We start from the raw sequence: 26,753 nt of genomic DNA, 5'->3' as shown, positions 1-26,753 counted from the left end.
ACGGCCAACCAGGGAAATGAGATGTAGCAGTCAGGCCGGAGGAAGCTTTATCTCTACACCCACGCCTGCACACATCCACCTTTTCAGTGTGTGAATGGCGTTTCTGTCGGGAAAATGTCATGCTGACCAGTGGTTCTGTGTGTCTCATTCAAAAAACACACAAGGCTAATCCCACCCCAGCCCCCAGGACGCTGACACTGGACAGCTAAAGCAGCTCATCTTTAATTCAAATCATGCTTTCAGACTGTAGGCTCACTGTGCGCTGTTTTCCGGCAGTTTCTGACTCTTCCATAATTAGTCCGATTATGAGCTGCCGTCAAATGTTTTGTAAAACCTTTACATCACTGCAGGAATATCACTTGATTTATTGAACGTCATGTCCCTTTGAGACTGGAAATAAATACACTATGGAGCTGCAAAAAAGGTGAAAATGTGAAGAAGGGCTCCCAGTTCTTGTTGGGTGAATGGTTTTGTCATTTAGATAACTGGATTATGCTTGCTTCTGTTAGGCTGTCATATTTATTTGGAACATCTTTGGGTTTGTCTTGATGGTACGGATGATCTAATACACTTTGCTCTGACAGTGGTAGCGTTGTGCTTGAGTAATGCATGGATGGATGTCAGCAGTTGGGTCTTCACTTACCCGTTTCAGCTGACCATGAATAAGTTAATATCCTGTGGGGTCAGGTATCAGTAGGCGCTCCCACATGGAAGTTCCACATTTTTAAGAATTGGGGGGTAATTCAGAGATATGATATTTGACTAGATCAGTTATTCCCGAACTGGAAAAGGCCGGGATCCAAATGGTTTTCTGAAAATCTGCATCCATCTGAAATCTTAAAAAAACAAAGAAGGAAGTAGGTACTTGTTTTTTCACTGATTCATTTTGTTGCAGTTGATTCAGATTTCCTTTGCGTCTTTCTGCCCGATTTTTTTTTTTAACTTTTATTTTATCAAATGAATTTTCCATCCTCTACATGATATGAACACACAACAGCTTACCCAATGTGAGCAAAAGAAATCTCTAGAATCCAAGTTCAAACCTTTTTATTAAATTTTTAGACTCATTATCTGTAGTTTTTAAATCATTTCATTTAGCAGGAGCCTATTATGCTTTACCTTGTTTTCTGTGGTTTATGTATACTGGTATAATAGGTTAAACATGGCCAGAGTTTCAAATAATGAATAACTAATCATAAACAAGCAGGATGAGACAACTTTTTATACTCTTGGATCTATATGATGTCACTGAAACTGCATATCCTTGTATGGTCATGAGCACAGAAGCCCCGCCCACCCCTGAGGCTGCTCAGTTATGGCAAAAATCTTAATTACAGTTGTCTCATTCAATATTGCCCTGATTATTTAGCATGATAACTGTGTGATTAATTTAATAACATTTTAAAATATGTATTATAACTGGGGATTTCCTTGATTATTAAATGTTTATTTAAATAGAAAACAAACACAACAACATACAAACATTAATAATCTCTCCACAGATTACCCCAATCAAACTTTGTGATGGTTTATCTAGATCCTAATTACTGCTGGCTAGGGCTGCCACAAACGATTATTTTGATAGTCGACTAGTCACCGATTATTTTTGCGATTAGTCGACTAATCAGATCATCATCCATTGGACATACAGCTTATTGCACCAGCAGCATCTGCTCTTATATAACTATCATTAGCTTACAGCTTTAAGTGTTTAAGGTATGTGCTAACTAAAAATAAAGACAAGATGATAGTTTATTAAATTTTAATGAAATCTGCAGATTGTTGTGGTTTAATAAACTCCTTGCTATCTAAAATATAACAGGACACCGGAGTAAATTCTTGAGCATCTCACACTTCTGATAATCAGCTGTCTGCTTGACGTTTATTCAGCTGTGTAAAAACTTTAATCTCAGCCAAACCGATTTACTCAGGAACAAATAAAATACTAAAAAAAGCCAAACAATAACATTTTGAAGTTATCTAAGTGACTTATATATATATTTAACCTGAGTAGCGAAAGACGGCGGTCGGTTTGAAAACGATTTGCCGGGAGTCCGGTGTTCTCACGGCTCTAGTTAGCCTAGCCTAGCCTCCGGCTAGCTATCAAGCTAGTGGGTAACAGACGTCTCTGAAAACGTCGGAGCACTTTTGAAAATATGTGGTGTCTTGATAAACTGAGCAGATATTTGAGGTTTACACAGCTACATTCTCGCCTAAAAATATGTTAAACATTTATTTTGTGACCCAGAAAGAATAATAAGAGTAAAACCAACTAGCTGCCACCATTGTTGGAAACTGAGCTGGGCCGCGCTATGAATTCTGGGACACAGCTTCTTCTTCTTCGGGGTTTAACGGCAGTTGGCATCCTTGTACATGCAGTGCTGCCATCTTCTGTTTCAGTCTGTTATTACACTCTTAAATCCTGCTACTTATTCCTGCGTCTTTCAGGATCTTACAAAGCTTCAAACGACACGTCGACTATTAAATCAGTCGTCGACGATTTTGATAGTCGACGTAATCGTGACTAGTCGACTAATCGTGGCAGCCCTACTGCTGGCTCCCTGTTAGTTCAGTTAATGAACAGTGAAGGAGGATGGTTAACCATCTACTGCTGTAAAAGAAACCAAAATGGCAAATAAAGACCTTATTTTGTTCTAATAATCATTGGAACCCAGCTCTGCCCACCTGCTATTTAAACCTTTTGTTTAAGAGAGGCAGCCAATCAGCACAAGCCTGGCTTACAGAAAATTATTTGAAGCTCAGTTTTCTTGTGTAATAAAGGGGGGGGGGGGGACTTTTTGGTTTTGTAAATGTTGCACTTAAAAAAAACCTTAAAAGAGATATGAGGTATACCTTAGAGAATTAACCTCATTACTTACTCATCACCACTCCTAATGCCTGAATTCCCAGCCTATAAATCATGAGTACTACATGACAACTGCAGTGTTAGACTCAGACTCATGAGAGGAACTTGAATCTTTGAATGTGCCAGTCAGAAGCAGGAAGTTGCTATTGCTCAGCTCGTGTTGATAAATATGACACTGTTGAAGGAGGTAAAGACAACAGTGCTCAGCAGTATGAGCTACATCCAGCCTGTGTCAGCGTGTTCGCCCATCAGATGAGCCTGACGTGACTTTGTATAGCACGGTGTGAGAGAATAGTATTTGTTTGTGGATCCTCCCCCTACTGTTGATCATTCACTTCCCCTGCTGATAGATTTATGGTCCAGTATATTTTCCCGGACCGCACCCTGTAGCCTTCTCCAGGTGTTTTGTTTTTTCCCCCCTCTATCTTCTTTAGAATGGCAGGTATAGTAACAATTGCTTCATATGTCTGGTTAGACCAGTATTTGTCCTGCTGGATTTACCTTCTAATCAGATGTGATTTTTATGGGAATTTCTACAGGAATCCGAGTAAACATTAAAGTAAGGCCATTTTCTGCTATTGAGCTTAGATTTTAACCACCTTATCTCGTGTGTGCGTGTGTGTGTGTGTGTGTGTGGGGGGGGGGGGGGGGTTGAATCTCATGGTTTTTGTCTTCAAGGGTACCTGATAGACAGACTGACTGACTGTTGTAGAGGTTTACAGATAAGGATTTTATCTTTCCTGTTCGTTCTCTCTCTTACTTGCTGTGAACTCCTGCTTCATATGTCTGGTTAGACCAGTATTCCTGCTGCCACAGCCCAAATTGCAAATTATTCCCACTTTATTTTGTAGACTTCTTACATTCTTTTACCTGCAAACTGAACTTCCTTTCCTCTATTGGAGAACATTTGTGTTTTTGTTATGTCTAATAGCAGGGGTTCCTAGCATTTTTTTACTTCACCGGGCCAAATATAACTAAAATGCAGTTATGACTGGTCAAATAATTACATAGATGGAAAATTAGAATATCTGTTCAGGGATAATGGGGTTCAAAGTAGAGATGTTGCTCTCACATCTGAATGAGACATTTATATTGGTTTTAGGCCTCTGAAGCGAGATATTCTAGGCATGTCTGACAGGAAGTAGACCCCGGGGCACACCCAGGGCAAGGTGGAGAGATTTTATCTCGCAGCTGTATTGAAAACCCTTCGGTGTCCCATGGAAGAGCTGAAGGAGGTGGCTGCCTCAGATCCACATCACCCACATTTTTTGGACTGCTGGCCTTAAAGAATAGTCTCCTTTAAGATTTCAGCTTATGAGTACCTTATACATTAAACAAAGAATAATAAGATACGTTTTGTCTTAGTTAACTTTAAATATAATTTGTTATCTCTTCTAAAATCTTCCCATCAGATGAGGACGGGCAGATGTACATGCATACATGCTACAGTTGCTGTCATTTGGTTTTACATGGTCTCATGTGGGATTTGAACCCAGCTTCTCCAGATGGAATTTCACAAATCAGCCCATTATATCTTACTTGTTTGGATTCAACAGATGTGGTCTTAACACTTCTGATTGGCCAAAGATCCCAGATCTCAGGTGCAGGAGTATAGTTCCTCTTTCAGACTTCTTAAATATAGTTATATACAGAGAGGTTATTATAAACTACTGTTACACACGCATTGTTTGCCTGAATTTTCATAGAATGAAAAATGACAAACAAATGTCCAACAGACTCAAGTTTAATCAAATTAAACGGTCTTTAGCCAGCCTCCTTTGTAGTATAAGATCCATGTGATGTGAGATTGTGCCGAATTGCCCAGTTTGAGAATAGTGCAGGTAACATTCAGTTGTCATCAACCCAAGGAGAACTTTCACTTAAATTAAAAAAGAGAGAAGAAAGCTAAAGTGAACTGAAGTGGAAACTTCGGCCAATCTCCTGGCCTTATCGCTATAAAATGACTATTTCTTTCCAGTTATGCCAAAAACCTTTGCCTACTCCAGCTTTTAACATACTGATAATTAAACATGAGCATGTCTGAAATGTAGCGTCCTGTATTTCCTTGTTTGGATTTTCACAGTCAGTTGATTTGACTTTAGGGAAGAAAGTAATTCTTTGGAAATTGTTTGTTTACTTTGAAACCTGACTTGATGACCGATGGCATGTCATCCAGAAAGACTTGACGTTTGTGGTTAGAGTCAGCTGGAGCGACCAGAAGAGAGGAAGTGATTATATCATAGCCGTACTTCTCTTTCAGCGTAAAAAGTCTGAATTGTTTGCACTAATTTCAGTTTAAAGTCTTTTCACTGTGTAACCAGTGGATTTTTATAAAAACGTGTATACAGAGTCAGTGATTTCTGCTGTGGATGGCCAGCGCTGATTTATTTTTAAAACGCCACCTTTGTTTTAATCCTGTGTTGTCTTTCCTGTCTGTGTGAATCCAATCCATCTTTTCTCTCATTCCCCCTCTCTAGATTTCCTTCCTCTGTCTGTCCAACATGTTCTCACCTCCTCCAACCATTACCCCTTCCTCCATCATTGTTGTATGTCACCGTGGTCTGTTCTCAACTCTATATCCTGTTCTTTCTATAACAAGGCCACCCAAGTTTTGTTGGAGTTCACTAACTGTAGCCATATTGCAGATTTAGTCTTGACTTGTTCTGTTTGTGTCAGTCTTTCTCTCTTGACGCTGCTCCAGGATTGTTTTAAATTCTTTTCATTGGCATTGCTGTCTTGTCCACCTCTCACAAGAGTTGGTGGCATGCTGCATCATAAATAATTGTAATGTCAAATTGTTTTTTCTAGCAGAGGTCATTCTACCATCAGCAAATCCTTCTTCCTTTTTTTCTGCTGCTGTCACATTTGGTTTTGAAACAGTTGTCACAGTCCAGACAGTTGCTTGTACTAGTTCTTGGTTTTGTAGTACGAGTACCCAGTTTAAGCTTCTTGTCCAATATCATGACCATTAAGTCCTAAAGGTTTTAGTTTGAATTAGAGCTGGTTTGTCCTTGGCTGTCTTTGAACCGTGCCAAAGACTACTGGGCCACATCAATAGATGCAGATTAAACTCATGGTTAGTGTTTCCCACACAGACTTTACTTTGGCGTGCTGCCTGGCTATACATATTAAAGGCTGGCCAACTGTTTTTCAAGTCATTTTGCATTTTGTAGTTTTTATTTTTCATCTCTTCAAAAGAACAAGACAACCATATTACTAGTGAGCAATCCCCTTGCTCTTATTTTGAAACTTTAGTCATTGCTAACGATCTATTGGTGGCCGTTTCCACCCCCACCTACCAGCAGACCTCAATGTCCTGCATGTCATTAGGCTTTCTCAGAAAGTCCTTCATCCGTGGTTGTGAAAACACCAAATTATGCTCAAGTTAACACAATCTTAACTATGGAGACCAATAATGATTATGTTTACCCCACAAACAGGCAGGAATAACTCTGGATAGCAATGAGGCTGCCATTATTTTTTTTTTATCATTTATTATTTCTGTGCAAGCTGCAAAAATTATTGATTTTTTCTGATCACTAATCAATATTCAGGGCTGGGGAAATACAGTAATAAAGCAAAGCAGTGCCCTGTCCATCCTTTTATTAAAAAAAAAAAAAAAAAAAAAGACAAACAAGGACTTCAGGCGTGTCTTTCGTCAGTCTGTGATTATAACTTCCTCAGCTGCCACAGTGAGAGACCTCAGGTTGGTCATCTGGCAGATCAAGCATCATGTGATTGTGTGTGAATTGCAGTTGTGTTTAAAGTCCTCTCAGTTAACCTTTAGTGTGTTTAGACTCACAGCTTTGCCATGCCAACTGTAAACACTGAGGTGGTGTTAACAGAAGGTCTCCTTTCAGTTTTGTAAATGCTGACATTGAAGGCCTCAAAGCTTTCATACAACTTGAAAAACCAGGTGCTGAAAGTTGTTTCTAAACTGCAAATTGTGTTTCTATCTCAGTGAACTAAATCTTTTGGTAAATGAAGGCTCAACATGCCCAAGAAGAATGTCATCACCTTGATGTTTAACTTTTCAAGGCTGCTTCATGAGATCAGAATATTATTTGTGATACTTTGACAGATATTAAGATTATCACTGTAGCTGATTGTCGTAAAGTTCACAGTGAATCCTTTATATGATGTAGTTGCAGGGTAGGAAGTACCTCAATAACTTATTAGATTGCCTGGAATAATATTTTGTACAGAAATTACAAAATTACAAAATCGTGTTCCCCAGAGGATTGATCATTCTCACATTCATGATCCCCTGACCTTGTCTTTCAAGGCTATAATAATGGAAATATTCATGGTTTTGAGTGCAGTATTTTAACAGCTATTACATGGATTGCAATGCAGTTTTGTACAGGCAGTCATGTTCCCCAGAGGATTGATTCTTCTGACTTTCAGGATCTACAGACTTTGCCTTTCAGGGCATTATTGGTTTAAATTGTACAGTTTTGATTTAAACGTCCCACCAGATATTGCATTGAGTGCCATGAATTAACATGTACAGGGTTCATGTTCCCCAGAGGGTTTATCATTAGGACTTTTATGATTTCCCTCAGGACCACAGCAGGTTAATCTTTACTGTTGTGAAGCTGCAAGCTGAGCCGGGGCTTGCTGAAACTAGACGTAAAGAGCATAAAAATTCACCTTGGTGTTCTATTCAATATGACTTGAAGCAACAGATTGAGCGCATACATTTGTGTGGAAAGTGTTTGCAGAGATTATAAAGTGAGGGCAGGTTTCCCATACTTTATGGAAGCTTAGACCTGGAATCCATGTCCTTCGTTTACATGGTGAACCCTTTGAGACCTGCTAGCTATGCTATTAAACCTGTCTTCACCATGCTTCGCATTTGTCTGACTTTCTTTTTTATGTTTAAATGGCCCCTCAGGGTGAATTCTTAGCTTCAGATGCTTTTAAACACTGACAGAAATAAATTGACAAGGCCCTTCTGCATACTTTACTGCAGGAGGGCCTTGTAATTATTTTAGAGTAGTTTCAAAATTGAACACATCGACTGCTTCAACTCTAAAAACTGCCCTTTAAGATATCACTAGTTGTAGTGTTGCAGCTCATTGTTCTTTGAGATCAATCTCTGTTGATTGCCTCCAGGTTATATAAAGCTTTTTATGAGACTCTTGCCTTTGCCCTCTCTTATGTTCTGCTTTTCCAAATGAAACATAAGTGATATTGTTCTCAGCCGCGTGGCCCTCGCTATCTCTTCAAACAGAACCAGAGTGCTTTTATTCCTGGAAGCACACACACTTATATACACAGACACATGCACACACAGGTCCTCTGCACAGCAGTGTTGTATAATAAGATAAATCTGCCTTTGAATCAAACCACCTGCGTCATGGAGAATATGAGGTGTTTGTCAGGATTGCGTGCATGCTGGAGACAAAGTGGAAGAGGAAAAGGATCAGAAAAAGGTCTTCATGACTTTATATATATTTAGCATATTGGAGAGTGCAATAAAGCACATTATTTATTGCCATCTGCACTATGCAATAAAAAAAACTTCTCCCATTGTTGTCCCTCAGATGTTGTAGGGGGCATAAAGTGTCCCTTAACAAAACCGGTGTTACTGAGGTTACCATTTATCAAGCATTAATGCATCCTCTCAAATGAGGACTTTCCTCTATTCTCTATATTTAGTGCATCAGTAACTAAAATAGATGAGTCCTCTGAATTTCAAGATATGTTTTTTTTTTCATTACAAAAATAATCATTAGCTGCTGCAGCTGCACAATAACTCTTTCACCCTGCTCTTTACTTGTGAGCCTGCTCATGGCTAATGATGAATCACACAACCAGCTGCCTGAAACAGACACGTTGCTGCACGGCTATCATCCAAACTCACCGAACAGGTGGTCAAGAGGATCACAAACTATCACCGCCACCACTAATTTATCATACCTCTCTGCGAAGAGACTGGCCACCTGTAGCATCACATTACAGGGTCAAAGGGCACCAGATGGAACGTGGATCTTACAATGTAAAGGTGTATTTTTTATTTTTTTTTTCAAAAGCATTTCTTAACTCAGGGGATTGGTATGCGAGCACTTCCCCCTGAACTTAAACCTGATCCCAAAGTGTACAATCAATGTAACACGATGCAAAAGCAACAGGACAATATGTCGTTATTTATACTTGTTTGTGAGAAAGTGAGCAGTGGGCTTTCGTGCCCTGTCTGCTCTGTGTTTATATGACCAGTAATGAAGCATGCGTCGGCTGGTCCCTGCTGTTACCACCGTCTCAGATAGCACCCCTCAGTCACACAAGCTCATCTGGGAGTAGTTACGCCGGCTGCGATCTCCGGGGCACCATTATCAGCAAACCACAGCACACTTTGAGGTGGTCTGGAGCCCTCTTTGATGTGCAGAAGGAGAAAGTGAGACTCAAATAATGATAAATTGTATCAGGTCTTCAGAGAATGTGTGCTGATGTGATGAAGATGGCCTTCTCTTGCAGGTTTTGAAGGTTCTCTTGTCGACAAGGATTTATTTATTTTTTATTGTTTGCACATGTTGTGGTAAATTAACGGTTACAGTTTTGGTAAGAAGAAGCTGCTTTTGGAAAGGCGGGTAATGAATAAGGACAGGATGAGTGAGCAGTGTTGTTTCTTATATAACAGAAATAAAGGCAGCATTTTAGTTGGTTGTGATTTCAGATCAAGTGTTGTGTATAAAGCTTTGAAGTTGCTAAAGGCAAGAAATCTTTTTTTGTATTGGATTTTATTGAATTTCTCTTTGAGCCAAGCTCTGCACAGCATGGAAACAGTCCCCTGCACAAAGGAGAGTAATTACACAAAGATGTCCCTTTCAGACCAACATCATGCTCGACTTTTTAGCCAGTGAACCTACCTGACCAACTCTCCCTAATAATGACCGTAATGTATAAGGTGAACTTGTTGTTTTTATTCAGTGTGTGATAAGAAACTGGCAATTGAACCCATAAGGCCATCAGAAACATTTTGTGCAACATAAAAATGATTATGAATCATGGCTGCCTCAGAGACATTTTAGATATTGAGACAGCTGAAGCTTAGAGTGGTTTACAACTAGCTGTACTTCCTAATACGAACATGTTGTGTTGTACAACTGAAACTCACCCCCAACCTGTTGCAGCAAATGGCTGAACCTCCCTGAGCCTGATGCTGTTAAAAGGCAGTTTTTCCTTCCCACTGTCACCAAGTGCTTGGTCATAGAGGGCCATCTGAAAGGGTTTTCTCTGTATTATTGTAGGGTGTTTACTTCATAGTATAAAGCATATTGAATTTTGAATTCCATGTAAAAGTCTGGGTTTCTATTTATTATGCTGCACTGTAACATTGTTTGCATACGGTGTCTTGATTCTCTGTAATTTGCTCGTTATCATCAGAGTGAAATGCAAGACATTCATGCACAACTGTCCTTATTTTCATTTCTTTTTCCAAAACAACAGACCTGCGGCATCTGCATCTGCTGCCCTTGGTACAGTAGAAAAACAAGTTCTCCTCTTGCTGCCGTTAAAGTATTGAAGTAAATTAACGCCGTACTACTTCATCACTGATCCTTGGCAGACGAGCTACCTCACCTAAGTAATCCGTTCATTAAAAAAGACGTGTTATTGGTGTGTCTGTCAGTAAATTTCCATATGCCCCACTCATCGCTCCATAACATGCATAACGTTAGGTTTAGCCCTGATGACAGTATGAAGACTCACAGACTTGTGTGTGAAGTAACCCTTCATCCTGTGTGTCATTTGAAATAGAGTAATCTTGGATCTGTCACACTGAAAACCTCCACGGTCTGTGTTTTTTTTTTTTTTTTTTTTAATGGTCTGGTGATCATTATCTTGGTGTGTGTGGTTTCAACATTTGGGTTTTTGCTGATTATAACCGAACCTGTGTTCTAGCTGATTTAACGTTGGTGTACTCTTGTATGGAGGTGGAGAGCTATTCAGACTCTTAAAAAGGATTTTCCACCATAGTGTAATTGGTGTAGGGCTGGTCTAACTATAGGGCAACATTACACTCTTCATCCATCATAACATCCACTTGGAGTTGCATATCTCACAGGTATTGTTTGCTTTCACTATAATGCCCATCCAGACCCAGCTCATTGTTTCCATTGTATTGCCACAACAATTGTTAGCACTACTTTATGTAATTTAAGACTGTTATAATAAAACAAACTATGAATCAGTTTAATGACTATGAATATGAGTAAATGATATGATTGCAACAAGCTCCTGACCTAGGTTGTGTAACTGGTTTAAACTGGAATTATAGTGATATGCTTTTCCTTATTTTCCTTCAGATATGCACTTTTGTTGGACGCTCGTATAACATGGCCAGACTTGAATGATCAGGTCAGTGTCAGGGCAGCAAATCGCTGTGATTTCCTAAACTTTTCGAAACTGTTCGCAGGTTTGGATTGTTAGGTTTGAACCAATTTTCAGCAAAGTTGTAGTGGTGCCAAAATTGTCCAAAACTCAGCTATTCGTTGGAAATCAAATCAAACCTTTTGAAGCGTTAAAGATGGATGTAGCCTCTGCCATGGCACCTATTGGCTTAGGATGTTTTACAGTTGAAGACCCAAGCTGAGTGTTGGATGTGACCAGGGAGAGGTGAGCTTGAACGACTTGTGGTTGACATGTCTGCCAATGAGCCATTGGACATCATCATAAAATGTTTAGTAGGGTCACAGTGAAGCGAAGGTGAATGACATTTTCCTATCGATTTCTATACTATTGGAAGTCTTTGTGTAACCAGGTGAGTCACTGTGTGCTGGTATTTAAATAAATAAATAAAATAAATATATAATATATGCACAGCCATTATGGATATAGTTTAGCCTTAAGCACTAAGGATTTCAGTGGGGGTTTTATTTTTAATGTTTTGCTAGCTTTATTAGCCTGTTTTTAACCATTGTTTACAAGACTGTATACTTTTACCCTTTCACTGGCAACTATTCAACTACTCAACTACTCCTTGTTCTCATATGAGCTTAGCTGTTAGTGTTATCTGGTGGAGTCTGCCCTGGACCTTGTTATTGTTTATTATCTGAAGTAGCTCCATCGAAGACTTGCCTCGTTTCTGTCTCTAATCTAATTTCACCACAACTCGCATGTTTGATTGGCTTAATATCTGCTAGTTAGCGTCACATTTGACTTTTGTGCCATTTTAATCAAAGTCAAGGTCAGGTTTATTTATACGGCACATTTCTAACAGCTCATGCTGCACAAAGTGCTTTACAAACGAAAATGCAACTAAAATAAGTAAAATGCACAACAATGATGGAATAAAATATAAAAGAGAAGGAATAATACCATAAGAAAATAAAAACAACTAAAACAATAGCATCGTCCCAACACTGTGTCCAACATGATCAGGTTGTAGCATGCTTTCCCTGTTCCCCACCAACTCTGTTTATATTCCTGTATTTATGGTGGTCTCCAGCACACTTGCAGCACTAAAATTGAATCCAGCGAACCTACACTCTGGCTTGTGTCACTGCTTAAAAATCTCACTGTTTATTCAGCACAGCATTACTGAAAAGGCTGCTGGATCTTTATTTAACATGCTTCATTTTCACTTTAATCCATCTTATCAACAGTACAACACAAAGCTAACCACAGTTGTGGTGATGGGAATGTACCTGGTCACATGGTGCTCGTGGTGGGCGTATAAATTAGACTGACGCCTACAGTATCTTCAGAAAGTCATAAACATGTGTGCTTACACACCCAACAGGGGCTCAATATAACTTTCCTGGAGGAGGAGTGTTAGACTGCCTGAGGCTGATTTAGTGTTCATGTTTTCAGATATGACTGACTCGCTGTCCTGTTGCTTCATGTGTGACTCGACTGAGGCTGCTGTGGGGGGTTTGCCAGCAGCGAACCTTGTTCCACAAACCTTCATTGCCAGCGTTGTGTTTGTTTGCTTTTGCTTTCTTTGGCCGTGTTTGTCTAAATTATGACTGTGGCTCTCAGAGAGGTTGTAACATCTCATTAGAGGATTTAATGAGGCTGGTTTGTTTGTTTTGTTTGTTTCTTTTGCATGAGAGTTGGCGATGTAGGACTCTGGAAAACTGGTTTGGGGTTCCTGTAGTCTTCCAGCTCCTCAGTAAACTTTAAACTTTTAAGTCTTATTGGTGTCTGGGTTTTTAACTCCATCAGACATCCTCACATTAGCTTTGTTATTGTCGGTCAGTAACTTGTTTTCATGACCATCAGGATGAAAATGTTTTTTGTTTTTTGTTTTTTTTAGAAATAACACTATTTTTGGGGCCGTACTGTAACTGTTGATTCAAATCAAGGATAAGCAATGTGACAGGAGATTATATTAGTTTAACCAAAACTATCAGCTATTAAGGTCTTTCCAACCCTGGGAAAATGTGAGAGAGCCCTGAAAAAGCGCTCCGTTTGTGTTCAACATCACAAATTGTCCTCTGGTTGTTGTTTTTCGTTGTAATCAGCGTGACTTTGAAACTAATTTATTTACACAGGCAGCATATTTTGTAACTGCAGCATGGATCCAACCCTTATGCTTCATTTCTAGCACTGCGGTTTAGGACGCAAGTTTACATTTATGGGACATTTGTGGTTGGGCTGTTGATGTCGATGCGATGGTGCACATCAGGTTTAACCCACAGCGTAGGAGTACAAGTCCCCTGGAACCCTATGAAAAAGGTGATAACCATTGCATTTGAACATTTTTGAAAAAATAATTTGTTGTTTTTTTATCACCTAAACCTACCCAATTAATTTACAGTTAAAAACTCCACTAAAAAAACTGTAGCAGTGAGACCATTCACACCACTGCCAACCCTTCAGCTTCCAAATGTGGATGTTTTTTTTGGGGGGGGGGGGTTGTTTTGTTTTGTTTTTTTTCCCATTTTGCTTTTCTTTTCTTTTCTTTTTTTTTTTATGTCCTAAAACATGAAAAGTGTCCAGACGTACTAATCAATAGATGACTATTTCACAAAGTTCTGTCAGATTGGGCATTTCAGTGAATGTCTTGGCCAATAGATGACAAAAAAATAATAAAATAATCAGTAATCAGAAGTACATTTTAACAAATCAGTGAAAAAAGGACAAAAAAAACCCTCCATATTGATCAGGTTCATGGGTCAGGCGATAAATGATTTATTCAGTCATCAATAATAACTGAAAATGATATTGAAAGTAATCTGCAGTTTGTTTTCAGTGGAATAAAAGTCTCGAGGGGATCTCTCCATTATCTTTGGCTCGAACACACCTCGTTTGTTTCACTGCCTTCCTCCAAGGTCAGAACTATGAAGTTTCAAAATCTCAGCCCACACATGCTTACTCACTCCCTCCCCCCAACACACACACATGAACACACCTCTTTGGGTCTGTTGCTCAATTCTTCTTGTGCAAAGCCTCGACTTCAGCCAGTGTTCCTGGGAATCGTTACGGTCTTAAAATCAAGAATAATAAGGTCCTAAAAATATATTTTATTTGTGCTGTCATGTGTGGCAAGACCAGAATAGACCAAATTATAATGCATTATTCCAACATCAGTCTTAATTTGTATCGATCGAGGGTTTGTTATAGACACGATTGCTTGTGTGAGTCTTTCCCCAGCAGTGTGTTTTCCCCTGTATGTAGCTGTGTTAATGAAAGCCATTTTCAGGCTAATGAGAACATTTCTCAGCAGGCACTTAGCAGTTTGGGCTGATGACCCAAACGGTTAGACAGCAGCGGCGTCATGCTTTCAATGTTGTATTCATCTCCAACGCAACTGTGTCAACAGCCTGAGTGTTAGCGGAGCCTGAGAAGAAAAGCGATTCGGCTTTATTAAACGTGGCGTCAGAATATGACAGCTGCTAACGACAGAAACGGTTTTGATTTATTTCATTTTTTTCTCTACTTTTTCTTTTCCTCACTCCCTGCTTTTTCTTCTAACCCTGTTCCTCCTCCATCTTCTGCACGTCTTTGTCGGTGTTGGGAGCAGAGCGCTCTCCATCTCTGGGTGGCCTGGTGGTCTCCTCACAGGCTGCTGATTGAGCTGAGGCTTAACTGTGTGTCCTGAACATGTTTTCATGGTGTACTTCCCTGACCGCACTCAGAACGCATTGTCAGCGGTCCAGTTTGGTTCACATCATTGTGCTGAAGTGATGTCTCTGTGTGGTCCTGCTGATTTAGTCTGCAGGTTTTTACCTCTTGGCATGCAGACAATAACATCATTTTCTCTTCTTTCTGACTTATTTCATATTTTGCCTGTTTTTAAACTTTATATTTGAGGTTAAAGCTGAATATTTTACTTATTATCAACTTGATTTTGGTCTATAAATAAGTGTTTGGATTGTATTTAATGATATTCTGACTCTCCTCTCTTTTGATGAGGTTTTGTAATTATCTTTACATTCATTTTAATGCGGATTATTTTTGAGCACGTTTGAATCTTCAAGAAAAAGGCAATAATATCTTTAATGATATCAGAAGAACAACAAAAAGCTAATGTTGCTCAGGTTAGTTTGAGAGTCAAAGTGATACACGTTTAATCACCTGGCAAGCATTTTTAAAGTAACTTTACTTTTTCAGTTTTGTTTCTTTTGTTTTTGTTTATTTAAGCTGAAATTGCTAAAGTTTGCTGGGGGTAGCTGTGTTATTTGCAGCTTCTCCCCCTCCCCTTTATAAATCATGTACATAATATCTTAGCTTTGGGCTGTGTTGAGGAGTAACACTGGATATTTTCACTCTTTTTTTTGAAGAGTTAACAAAGCTTAAAATAACAGCTCAGAGACTGCATCTAGCAGCTTTGTCAGCCTCGAGGCTCTGGAAATCATCCAAAGTGTGAATGAATGATAGCTAGTGGTTATAGAAAATGGATAATTGTGGTTTACAGCTACTCTGCTGGAGCAGCTTTGCAAGTTTCAGTGTTCAAAGTAATCCTTATTTGTCTTATACGTAGCCTTGATGCAGCTTCTCAAATCTTCATCATCTCAGCTCTTAAACGGATGATTTGAACAGCAGGTAGGCGGGGATATCCCCTCACTCTATGACATCATATAAAAACAAGAGTAGAAAAAAACTGTTTAGAGCAGTCTGAATCTCCCCAACCCTTACTGGGATTACTTCTGCATACGTCTGACCTTGAAGCTTTGGTCATGTTTAATATAAGTATCTGACAATGTAATATTACATAGACATGACAGAAATAAAGAAAAGAAAAATACCTCAACATGTATAGATGCACGAGTAACTCTGGAACGTGTGCGTACGACCTGTCTGTTACAGAAGAACAGTATGAGGACGTCTGTGGGACATTTAAGTGATGTTGCACATGCATGTGCACGTGCATTACTGTAGGAATGCTGAGAGGAAAGGTGTGGCTGGGCTCGACTTCCCCCCATGGATCGGCAGGAAGTAACAGAGAGAGGGAGGCTGTGGAGGGGGGAAATTAATAAAAGGTGCTTTGTTTTGTTTTGTTATCCTAGTAGAAAGTAGCCTCAGCTTTAAAAGAGAGATTGGGAATAAATTTCAGTAGTTGCTGCTAGTTTCTCTTTCTTTTTGTGTGTGCAAAGTTATTGCCAAGTATAGTTGATATAAACGTGTTCACCGTGTGGACTTTTGGTTAATTATTTCAGTTTAGTGGGAAACTAACATGATTTGTAGTCATCGAGTCAGTACAGAAATGTGAAGCTGGCCTCGAAGCAGGCAGAATTAATTTTAAAATACACCGTTTACAGTAAGAAATGAAGGCTCGTTGTTCATTTTTATAACATAAAACAGAATTTCAAACAATCTATGATTAAGCTTCTCCAGAGTGACGCTTGGCGCTTTCTTTAGTCTCATGATGATTTTCAGATGATAATGAAATCTTTAAAGATGTCCCATCAGACTTTAAAAGCTTGTAATGAACATTTATTGCTTTTTTTTTTTTTTCATTTAAGTTTTAAGAATTTGTTTAGGAAAACACAGGTGACATTAAAACTAGACCACAGATACTGGAGAATCTTCTAGAATCTGGAAAAAGTCAAGAGCTTTCCATGAAAGCGCCAGCACCACTGAAGATAAAGGAGGGATAGAGTTGAGAGAATGATGTAATATATTGCACCTATAGAGGAGTGTCCCGGTGTTAACTCCTGTCAATGTTTTGCTAAACGGACTTGCCTTTAATTATCCCAAACATACAGATCTGAGTCAAAGACAAGGGCAGAAAACTACCCAGCTGTACTCGAAGTGTCTTTGTTGTCCTTTAAAATATAGGTTCAGTTTAGGTGAATGACTGTGTTTAGTCTGCCTGTAGCACCTTTAACACACAAGTGCACAGTGTTAGTCTGAGCTAAGCGTGTTTTATCTACACATGCACACAGTGATGTCATGTGTTTACAGACAGGCGATGCAGACGAGCGTGACGGTGCTAAACAGAGACAAATGGTGTGTGCGCGATAAGATCCAGAGAAAACAAAAGACCAGTTTTCCTTCAGATTACTTCAACATAAAGCCTGATATGACTCTCCCCTTTGAGGGTTTCCTCTGTTCGCGCTTCGTTTTCTGTCTCCTCACTTTTATACAGCCTTTCTCTTCCTTTTCCCTGCTGACTCAGTTCTGTTTTTACACTTGGTCTGATGCACTGATTATTCTTCAAATATAAATACTGCCACTTTGTACTTGGAAAGCATTTTAATAGCCTGTCGTGAATGAAATACGTCACCTGTCTTGATACAATAAACTTAAAAGAACCACAACTTTTCGGTGGTTTAACTGAGCATATTATTGCCTTTATCACCTTCCACCACTCAAACCTCATTTATGCTCCATTAGCAGCATGTTTCTATATAGCTTTTGTCTTTTTCAACCTGTGGACAGAATACACTGTCTTGCATACTCACAGTATTAATAAGACATATCATGTTGATATACAAACTTAATAATATATATTGGTGCCCTGTCTGTTTAAACAAGTAATGCAGGATCTTGGACTTTAGGATTCACTCGTCTGAAAAAAATTCCAACAAATTTGGCCACAAAGCTGGAAAATATTCAGCTTTTAGTGCAAATCAATACTTCTAAAGAAGCAGTTCAGCACTTCTTTAAAACTTCTGTCTTCTGAATTGACGCAGAATCAAGACTTCCCTAGAAAACACTGAAATCACTTCCCACACATACCAACTGTAGACTTCAGTGAAGTGATAAAGGTGGAGCCTGATGTTTAAAGGCCTTTTTGTCCTTCTTTGACTCATTGTGATTAATAATGTCATGGCAGACCTCTTTTTAAAAACCTTCTTTCTGTTCTCCTCTGTCCCTTCAGTGCAGCGTTGCTCTTCCAGCTTTGGTGGGAGTGTTCGCTGCAGGCTTAAATTGGACCATGACCTCATTGTGTTGCAGCTCCGCTGTGCTCTGCTTGTCCTGTTTGTTTGGATTGTGGTCACCGTCTCCCTCCCAGTTACCTTTAACCCCGTCTACCCTGCTCAAAGTGGAGAAGCTGACACGCCCACATTCACACACACGCCTGCTTCGTACTAATGTCACTTTAATCCTGCTGTTTCTCTGCTTAAACTGGTTAATTAGGACTTTTATCGGGAAACACATTAGAGGGAAGGTGTGTGGAAGCATTGAATTGACTATTTAAGATGAGGTGAGGACAGCTGATGTAGATCAGCAGGGTTATCTACTGACCTACACGATCTCCCACAAACGAACACAAACTCTGCAGAGTCATGGAAGGAAGGATTCCCCTTGAGGAAGTATTTCTTATCATATCCCCACTCACATCTTACCTTCTCTTTCATTTTTGTCCTCTCCGTGTGCACATTGAGATGGCACATAATCTGCTTATCTGTCACTTCCTGCTAATAAGCTTTGACTCGTCTAACCTAGCAACCACTTAAAGGTGAGACCGATGGTGGAAAAACCCCAGCAGGTCAAAATCAACGTCACGACACTCAGGTAGACACAGGTATTACCAAGTAGATGAAAGCATCTGTGAAACAGGGACTCGAACTGTTGTGACTTTGTTTCTGTGCCTGTGTGACTGATCAGATCTGCTTTAATCCCAATGAGTCAGTGTCTGGACTTATTACACAGACAGATTACGATCAACAGGGTGTCAGGAGGTGACTTCAGAGGCGTGTACTGTAAAGTTCAACATAACCAGGCTTTCTTGACAAAACCTAAAACAGGTTTTGTCAAGTCTCTCACAGCACAAAAGGAGTTGACTGAGGTGGAAAACTGAGTATTTGGAGCTTTCAGCAAAAATACCAAATTGAAAGATCAGGTTGGGCAAAGAAATAAAAATAAATAAATAAAGGTTTATTTTATGTGTCACAGATTTAAGAATAAAAACTAATTATTATTATTAAGGATTGTGTTGATCATAGTGTACTAATTAATGAAGGACTATAGCAGTACCACAGTGCTAAAACTGTACATACTTAGGTGTCACTATAGAGGCTGAATAATAGCTCAGTAAACATGCATGCATGATCATTTTTATTATCTTGTTTTGTTGTTTGCAGTGATTTCAAATTGCTTATTTTTATGCAACAACTTGAAACCCCAGAAACCCTCAAAAGGTAAAACAGTAATTTCTTACTTTTGAGAACTCAAACAAATGAAGCTAAAAAACAAGCTAAATTTTCTTTTAATCCATTTAGTGACCTACTTCAACTCATAAACCATCAATAAATGCACGGGATTCATAATTTCAGGCAGTGACCGCCAAGTTCCCCCTGAAAAGATCCCCATATTTTCTTTTGTAATCAGGTAAGCATGCATTAGAAGAGTAAAGTAAATGTAGCTGCAGAGAAGTAAATCTGTCAGATTAGTGTTATCCTTAAACATAAAGCACTTTAGCGCGGACCTAAACTGGCGTTGCTGTTTTTTCTCAGAGCCATAAACCTCAGTGTTTGCACATGCTGTATTGGCACCTTGTCTTTACTTTGAGCACTGTGTGCGTGTGTTATCCATATAAGGGTGTATGTGCCTTCAAAGCCTGCCTAGATTCTGCTGTGCGTGCGTGCGTGTGTGTGTGCGTGTGTGTGTGTATGTGGTTTTTAATAGATGCTGCGGAGAGCTGCACTATGCCCATGTAAGCTCAGACTGCTGGGGAATTAAAGTCTGTCTAGAGCATCTGCACTGGCACTCTCATATATAAACAGAAAATAATAGAAATCGGGTTTAAATTCTGCTTTGAACATCTGGAATCCACTGCTTTGAGACTTAAAGTTGTAGCTTTAAAAAATTATGTGACTTGGAGTAAAAAAACAACATCTGTGGAGAGGAGCAGATTATTTACTCCGTTGTTCTATAATCTGCTGATAATTTTTTGACATTAAAATTTGAAGATGTCAAGTTCTCGGCCACACAATTAATTGGTTTTATTATAGGAAGACAATGTTTGGCTTTTTAAAGAGTTTAGATGAGCTGCAGTGAGCTTTCGATAAGTCAAAGCGGTTAGACCACAAAGGCCAGGCAGAACATCCATAGGATTTACCCCCTTATAGTTCTTATAAAGGAGGATGCTGCTCTTAGAGGATAAGACGATTTTTGTTTTACATGTTAAAATATTTTTGCCATTTTAAGATGGGAGTCTTTGGATATTGATTCACTTTAGAGTTATCCTAAAGTGGCAACTAGAGGAACTGCAGTCTATAGCCCTTATATGTAAGTTGTTGCTTGGGTACTTCCCCTGAGCCCCAATTGTAACACATGGAGGCTTTCCTGAAAGGTTTAAGGAAACATTTAAACCTTCCTCGTGGTCATTTATAACTCCAAAACATCAGTATTCAGGTTTAAAGTGGGTAACAGCTGTTATTTGAGCTACATATGAATCACTTTCTTACCTCTGAAAAGTGGCCATGTGTCTTCAGAGGCTTCTAGAAACCATTTTATTTGGCTCTGAGGTCAACATCCCTGACTTTACAACCCATTATGTAACGTATTTGTTTCATGTGACCTGAATTACAGTTTTACGCACGTAGCCTGCAGTTACATATAATGCATTCTCATTTAGGATTCATTAAAAGGGTTTGGATGTGTATGTTTGTGTTCTCATATTGGTTCTTTTTGTCTTTATTGTGAACATTTCCTATCAGCTGACCTAAGTTTGGACCTTCCCCACCCTCTGGCCTCCCCCTATCTTCTAGGGTTATTTATAAAACCACAGTGCTGATGTGTGATCTGCGACTCTCACAGTGAGGTCTGTTGTGTGGCTGACTTGTCAAACATACATGCCACACACATCACAGGCTGTTTGAATCGGTTATGCATGCTCTTCAAGTCCACGTGGCCTCCGGTCAGTCAGACGAGACGTCTCTCTCCTTAAAAACACTTTTTTTTTTCTTTTTTTTTTTGTGCTGTTTTGTTATATTTTCAAATGCAATTCTCATGAAGTGTTAGCTCTTTCCTCCAGGATGTTTTAGTCTAAAATTAGGAGTCAGTCGCTTATCATGAGACCTACACTGATGTAAAAAGGTGTTTTTGTCATGTACTCGCCCTCCAGTCAGAGCTGTTAGTTTAAAAATAAATAAAAAAGCAGACGCTTGACACCTGTTCCTGTTTATATTCACAGGAAGGTATATTTTGACAAAATATATTCATGACAAATATAAGTGGGGATTACATTTTGTCTGTTGCAGAGCACTTATATCAACAAACATGATCTTAACAAGTTTACTCTTCTCAAGCTGATATGTAATAAAAAAAAAAGCTGGCTTGTTGCACGTATAAAACTGGGCTAAATATGATTGGGTTTAATACTATTAAATAGCTTTATTTATTCATTTATCCATCCATTTTCTGCCTGGGAACACCGGATAACCAGATTATATCATCAAAATTTAATAAGCATAGTATAAAAATCAGATGATAGAGGTTAAAAAAATGCTTGATTTGATTTATGTTAGCATGACTTGTTTGTTCGAATCCTTTTTTTTAATTTTTTTGCATGATGAGAAAAATATGAAACTCTACACATTTCGAGCTGTCGGGGTGCTCGTTGCTTTCCTTAATGAACTTAAACAGAAACGAGGATTGTGCAGAAGCAGAGCTTCTTCTTGGCAGCTCTACACTCACCCTGAGCACCTTGGAGCTCTGGTTATCTGTTTTAAGGCTTGTTTATAAAGAGATCTTTTTGGTTTTAAAGTTGTCTCACCCACTTGAAACCAACAAGAGATACAGTACATTATGTCAGAGTAATGTGCACAGCTTTGTAGTATTGCCGTGTATCATCCTGTAAAATCAGAAAATAAAACGCTGGTTCTTGATTTGGATTAGAAAGAATTATTCCCTCCCTCGTTTTTGTGTCCCACCGCTGTTGTCTAAACAGAGGATGTATTGTTTTAATAGTCCTGGCTGGTTTGTGACTTATCATGTTGCGTTTCCTTTCCTTCTTTGTCCCTTTTCTTCTAAGGATGTGGAGAAGGAGAGAGAGTTGCGGACAGAGTTCAGCAAAGAGGAAATCTGGCAGAGAATCGAGCAGTACAACTTGCTAACCAAAGACCACCTTAAAATGACGCTGGTGAGTATAATATGCACACACGCACACACACTCACGCAAACACACCTTTTTAAAAAACAAAACCCATCAACCAGGGCTGTCTTAATGGTTCCACGCTCCAGACTCCTGCAGAGCTGTGCAGGCTCTAAATCTCAGATTTTGAAGTTTATAATGTTGCTGTGTTACTTCTGCCTCCCTCCTGCTCCCAGCATTCCTCAGTGCTCGCATCAGAGTGATGTGATGTTATTCCTGCTATTGTTCTCGCCCCGCAGTGTTTTCATTGGCAGCGTGACAGGTGTCTGAAGTTGTCTCTCTCCACTTCAACTCAGAGTGAATTTCAGTAGAAATGAGAGATGTCAGGTGAAACTGGGGTTTTCTGGCCGTTAAAGCACCACATGAAAGAATGCAAGCATTTTTGAAGGAGCGGCAGGTTACAGAGGATGTTTCCTGAGGTTTTTTTCCCTTAGTCATGGAAAATCATCTATTTTCAGACAAGGAGTTAAGCTGACCGCACTCTTAACAGATGGGAAACGGCACATCTAAAGGCCAGTAGATTCTAGTCTGACACTCAGAGGGGAGCCCAGACATAATAACTGAGTCTGTCCACTAAAAATCACATTTTAACTGGCCAATAAAAAGTTTACATTCATTTATACATTTGAATATATGAGTTTTTAGAATATAAAGACAATAAATGGACAAAAAAGCTGCATAGACACATAATATCAGCTTATATTGGTCACTCATGCCCAAATCAGCATGTATGTAATGAGATCAAATGCCATACTACTAGAGCATTATATAAAGATTAAAACAAAGTGTTGTCTAAGGCTAATCTGTGCAATTTTCCAGTTGATAATAAAGTCTGTTGGGAACTTGAGCTACCTTTAAACACTCCATTGTTAATTACTTGTCATTGTTTTGCTTTTTTATAACTGAGAAAAAAGACAAACTCACTGATTAAGGAAATAATGATGATACTTTCCAAAATATTTTATGCTGAAATGAGTCATAACTCAAAGTGGGTGTATTCACAAGATGCTCATCGTGAAACTTTAACTTTCACAGTCAGTTTGTTCCACAGTCATTATAATAATGTCTGTAAATGGGTTTCAGAGCTCACATTCAATCCTTTAAAAAAAAAAAGTCTAAATGTTTATTTTCATTTATATTTTTAAAAAAACTGAGAACTGAGAATATTTGTTACTTTTGCAGTTAATAGATCATCAGGACAGTTTAGAGCCGATTGCTCTGCATATTTTAAGTAGTGAGTGGATGAATGGGTAGTTTCACTATGAGAAGCCTGCATGTTTCTGTTTCAGCACACCTTTTCTGTCCAATTTCCGTCTTCATTCTTTAGGATTTGTCTTTCTTGTTCATCCCGTTTTTGTCTTTTTATCATTCCATCTTTGACGTCTACTTGTTTTTTTACTTCTCTTCATTCTTGGCCTCTTTGTCTACTCGTGACCTTCACACACACTCCTCCCAGCCCCATATGGAGTAATGAGATTAAGATAGTCTTCCTCCATCTGGGGCCATCTGTCCTGCAGGTCACACTGGGCTTATTGGGTGAACTGGGCTCACTTAGAGAGATCATGTAGCAGCTACCATAGTGGCCACATTAAAACATTAACTCTGTCTCTGTCAGGGTGCGGGCGGTGTGTACACGGGTTTCATCAAGGTCCAGATGGATTTGCGGAGGCCAATGACGGTGCAGGGAAGTCAGACAAGAGCTGGGGAGGCCTTCTATCTGCCCCAAGGAGTCTCCAACACCCTTCATGTCAGCTCTAAAACCACAGTCAAAGAGGTTGTTAATACACACGCAAACACACACATGTGAACACACTGCAGCCTGCTTAATAGGTTAATTAAGATTTGATGACAGACCGGTTGAAGTCGAGAGACAGACAGGGCTAAGTTCATTGATTTCACTCAGTTTTGTATGTTCTTTATCCTTTTAAGCAATAAATTAACGACAAAGCAACACAAAAATCTTCTAGAAGAGCTGTCAAAGTAATATTGACGGGTGTTTTTCTTTCTCGCGTGTCTTCAGGTGATCGTCGGCTTGCTGAGCAAATTCACAGTTGCAGACAACCCGGCTAAATATGCCCTGTACAAGAGATACCGGCGGGAGGAGCAGGGTAAGACTGGGTGTGAGAGACGGGGTTTCATGCCACTATTGCCACGCTCGGTATGAGGTGTGTGTGTGTGTGTGTGGGCCTCACCCTCATGTTGGATGCCAGAGGCTCTCCCTACTATAACAGCTCACCAGGGATACCCACACATGCAGATATAAATACAGCGCACATCCATGCTGTGAATGAGCAGCTGTTACAGGCTGTTGGGTGTCACACGATGTCTTTCAGTGAGGAGAAGACAGTTTATTAACCTTATGCATTGATTTAAAACTATAAACACAACCTGCAGATGCTTGTTTGAAGCTTGTGAGTCATTTCAACTCAAATTTTTATAGATTTAGAGTGTTTTTGTGTGTTTTCTCCCCCTTCTTTAAACGCTCCTGTTCTGGTTTGCATTCATGATTGGAGACGTACAGCTAATAAAAGACAGAGTCTAGACAGACGCCTGACTGCAGACACTTGAGGACTTTTAATGAACTTGTCTGGTGTTTCAGGAGAAAAGTTAAGTGTCTGAGATTTAACTGCGGTCTGGAAATGTAGAAACATCTTCGACTTTGTTTCAAATTGAGACGAGACGACTCACGATGTGGTCGAGGAGAACTTGGATATGTAAAGAAGAGAATCATTTGAACCAAAGCTTGTAGGGATGTACAGGGTGCAGAAACATCTCCTTCAATTGTTTTGCTTCTGCTCACTGTTTTTTCTTTAGCTCTTTGCTTTTATTTTAATCCCTTCTGAAAGTTAGAAATCCTTAAATTGTAAATCTTCTAAACCAATAAATGATGGTCAACATACAAATATGCAGAATTTGTTAGGAAGAGACAAAAGATGCAATTGTAAGCGACACACAGAGTCAGACTGTTTTCATCGCTGTCGGTTAGTACTGCTTTGTCAGAAAACCGGTCTTTGTTGTGTGTGCTGTGGCATGCATTAAGGCAGAAGTGATGCTGATTGGTCACTCCTTTGAGATTTTGTTAACGAGCAGGGTTACTGGTATGCCAGTGAGGGTTTTAACCCAAACTGCAATCTTTTCCTAACCCTAACTAAGTAGTTCTAAAACACAAAGTGCTCAAAAGGAGTAGAAACCAGAGTCTTCTGGCTGTTAACCCAAGAAACGATGCCCCCAGCACTCTCCAACCTCCTTACAAGGACTTTGCATCTTTGTTAAACATGAGCAATACTTTTGGGGCCAGAGGGCTAAAGGGCACCTTGCAGAAGGAACATCACAAAGTGTCACTGGGCTGAGAACACACTGATGAAGCAGGAGGTCTGTAAATGAATATACACACTACCCTGACATCCTAATTACACCGTAAGCCCTGAAAAATCGGCTTTTGTCCTCGGTTGCTGTCAGCAGACAAACCGATGAGTTTTCAGATTGAGGTTTGGAAATATGTGAATGTCAGAATAATCAAGCCTCTAGCACCTTCTACATCTTTTGCAGATGTAAATACATTGCTGGCAATAACAGAATCTGTCCCTCACTGTCTGTTCCTGTAAACTACCGCATGGTAATATGGCGCTCCCATCCTTTCATCCTTTGCCAAATCCATTTATATGTGCACAGAGGAACAGCTGCCTGTGGTTGCATGCAGCGTGCATACTGTACAGACTAATTAAATCTGTTTGTGTGTGTGTGTGTGTGTTTTGCAGTTTATACATGCAAATTGGCGGATGCTGAGAAGCCGTTGTTTCTTCGCCTGGTGGCGGGACCCGACCCAGACCTGCTCAGCTTTGTCCTGAAAGAACAGCAGACGGGAGAAGTCATGGTAACACTGATTATCACCACATTTCAGCTTTATTGACATCTTCCTGGCCTCTGTGCTCTTTCGTCTCCGAGTTCAGCCATTCCCAAACGAGACGCTGCTGTGGCCCATTTCAAAACTTTAAACTCTAATGCACAATTCTTTTGTGTTTTCATTTGATTTAGATCTTCTGAGGATTTACTTATTGAGGCTGACCTGCCATAAACTGTTTGATCTCAAGTATCTCCCAGCATTTGCTCTTAACAAACCTATGAGTTTATGATTTTTTTTTTTTAAAAAGGCAGAAAATGAACAAGTACCTTTTTTTTTTTTTTTTTTTTTTTTTTTTTTTATATATCCCCATGACTTAAATATTCAATCGCAATTTTTAAGCAAAAATGACAAAAACTGGCAAAGAAAGTGACTGTAAATTAATTCTGTAGTACCTTTACAGCCCAACAGGGGGCCACAGTGTTTGGCAATCACCATCCTAGTCTTTTTTTCCCCGTTCCTTTTAAATCTTTTACTTTAAGTTATCATTG

General features: G+C 39.4%; 1 protein-coding gene across 1 annotated transcript in view; it reads left to right on the top strand.

Moving 5' to 3' along the window:
• rassf3 (Ras association domain family member 3) overlaps window positions 1-26,753 on the top strand; it is a 68,320-nt gene that overhangs the window by 40,424 nt on the left and 1,143 nt on the right. The window contains exons 3-6 of the mRNA XM_085375904.1: window positions 22,242-22,349; window positions 23,977-24,135; window positions 24,382-24,469; window positions 26,120-26,235. Coding sequence (XP_085232030.1) covers window positions 22,242-22,349; window positions 23,977-24,135; window positions 24,382-24,469; window positions 26,120-26,235 — 471 coding nt within the window. The remainder of the gene's footprint in view (window positions 1-22,241; window positions 22,350-23,976; window positions 24,136-24,381; window positions 24,470-26,119; window positions 26,236-26,753) is intronic.

Source organism: Diplotaxodon limnothrissa, linkage group LG17, assembly GCF_057381915.1.
Source record: "Diplotaxodon limnothrissa isolate DT_005_m linkage group LG17, D_limnothrissa_male_GT1.1, whole genome shotgun sequence".
Classification (NCBI taxonomy): domain Eukaryota; kingdom Metazoa; phylum Chordata; class Actinopteri; order Cichliformes; family Cichlidae; genus Diplotaxodon; species Diplotaxodon limnothrissa.
Note: the sequence above shows the minus strand (reverse complement) of the source record. Positions and strands in the feature narration are given on the sequence as shown.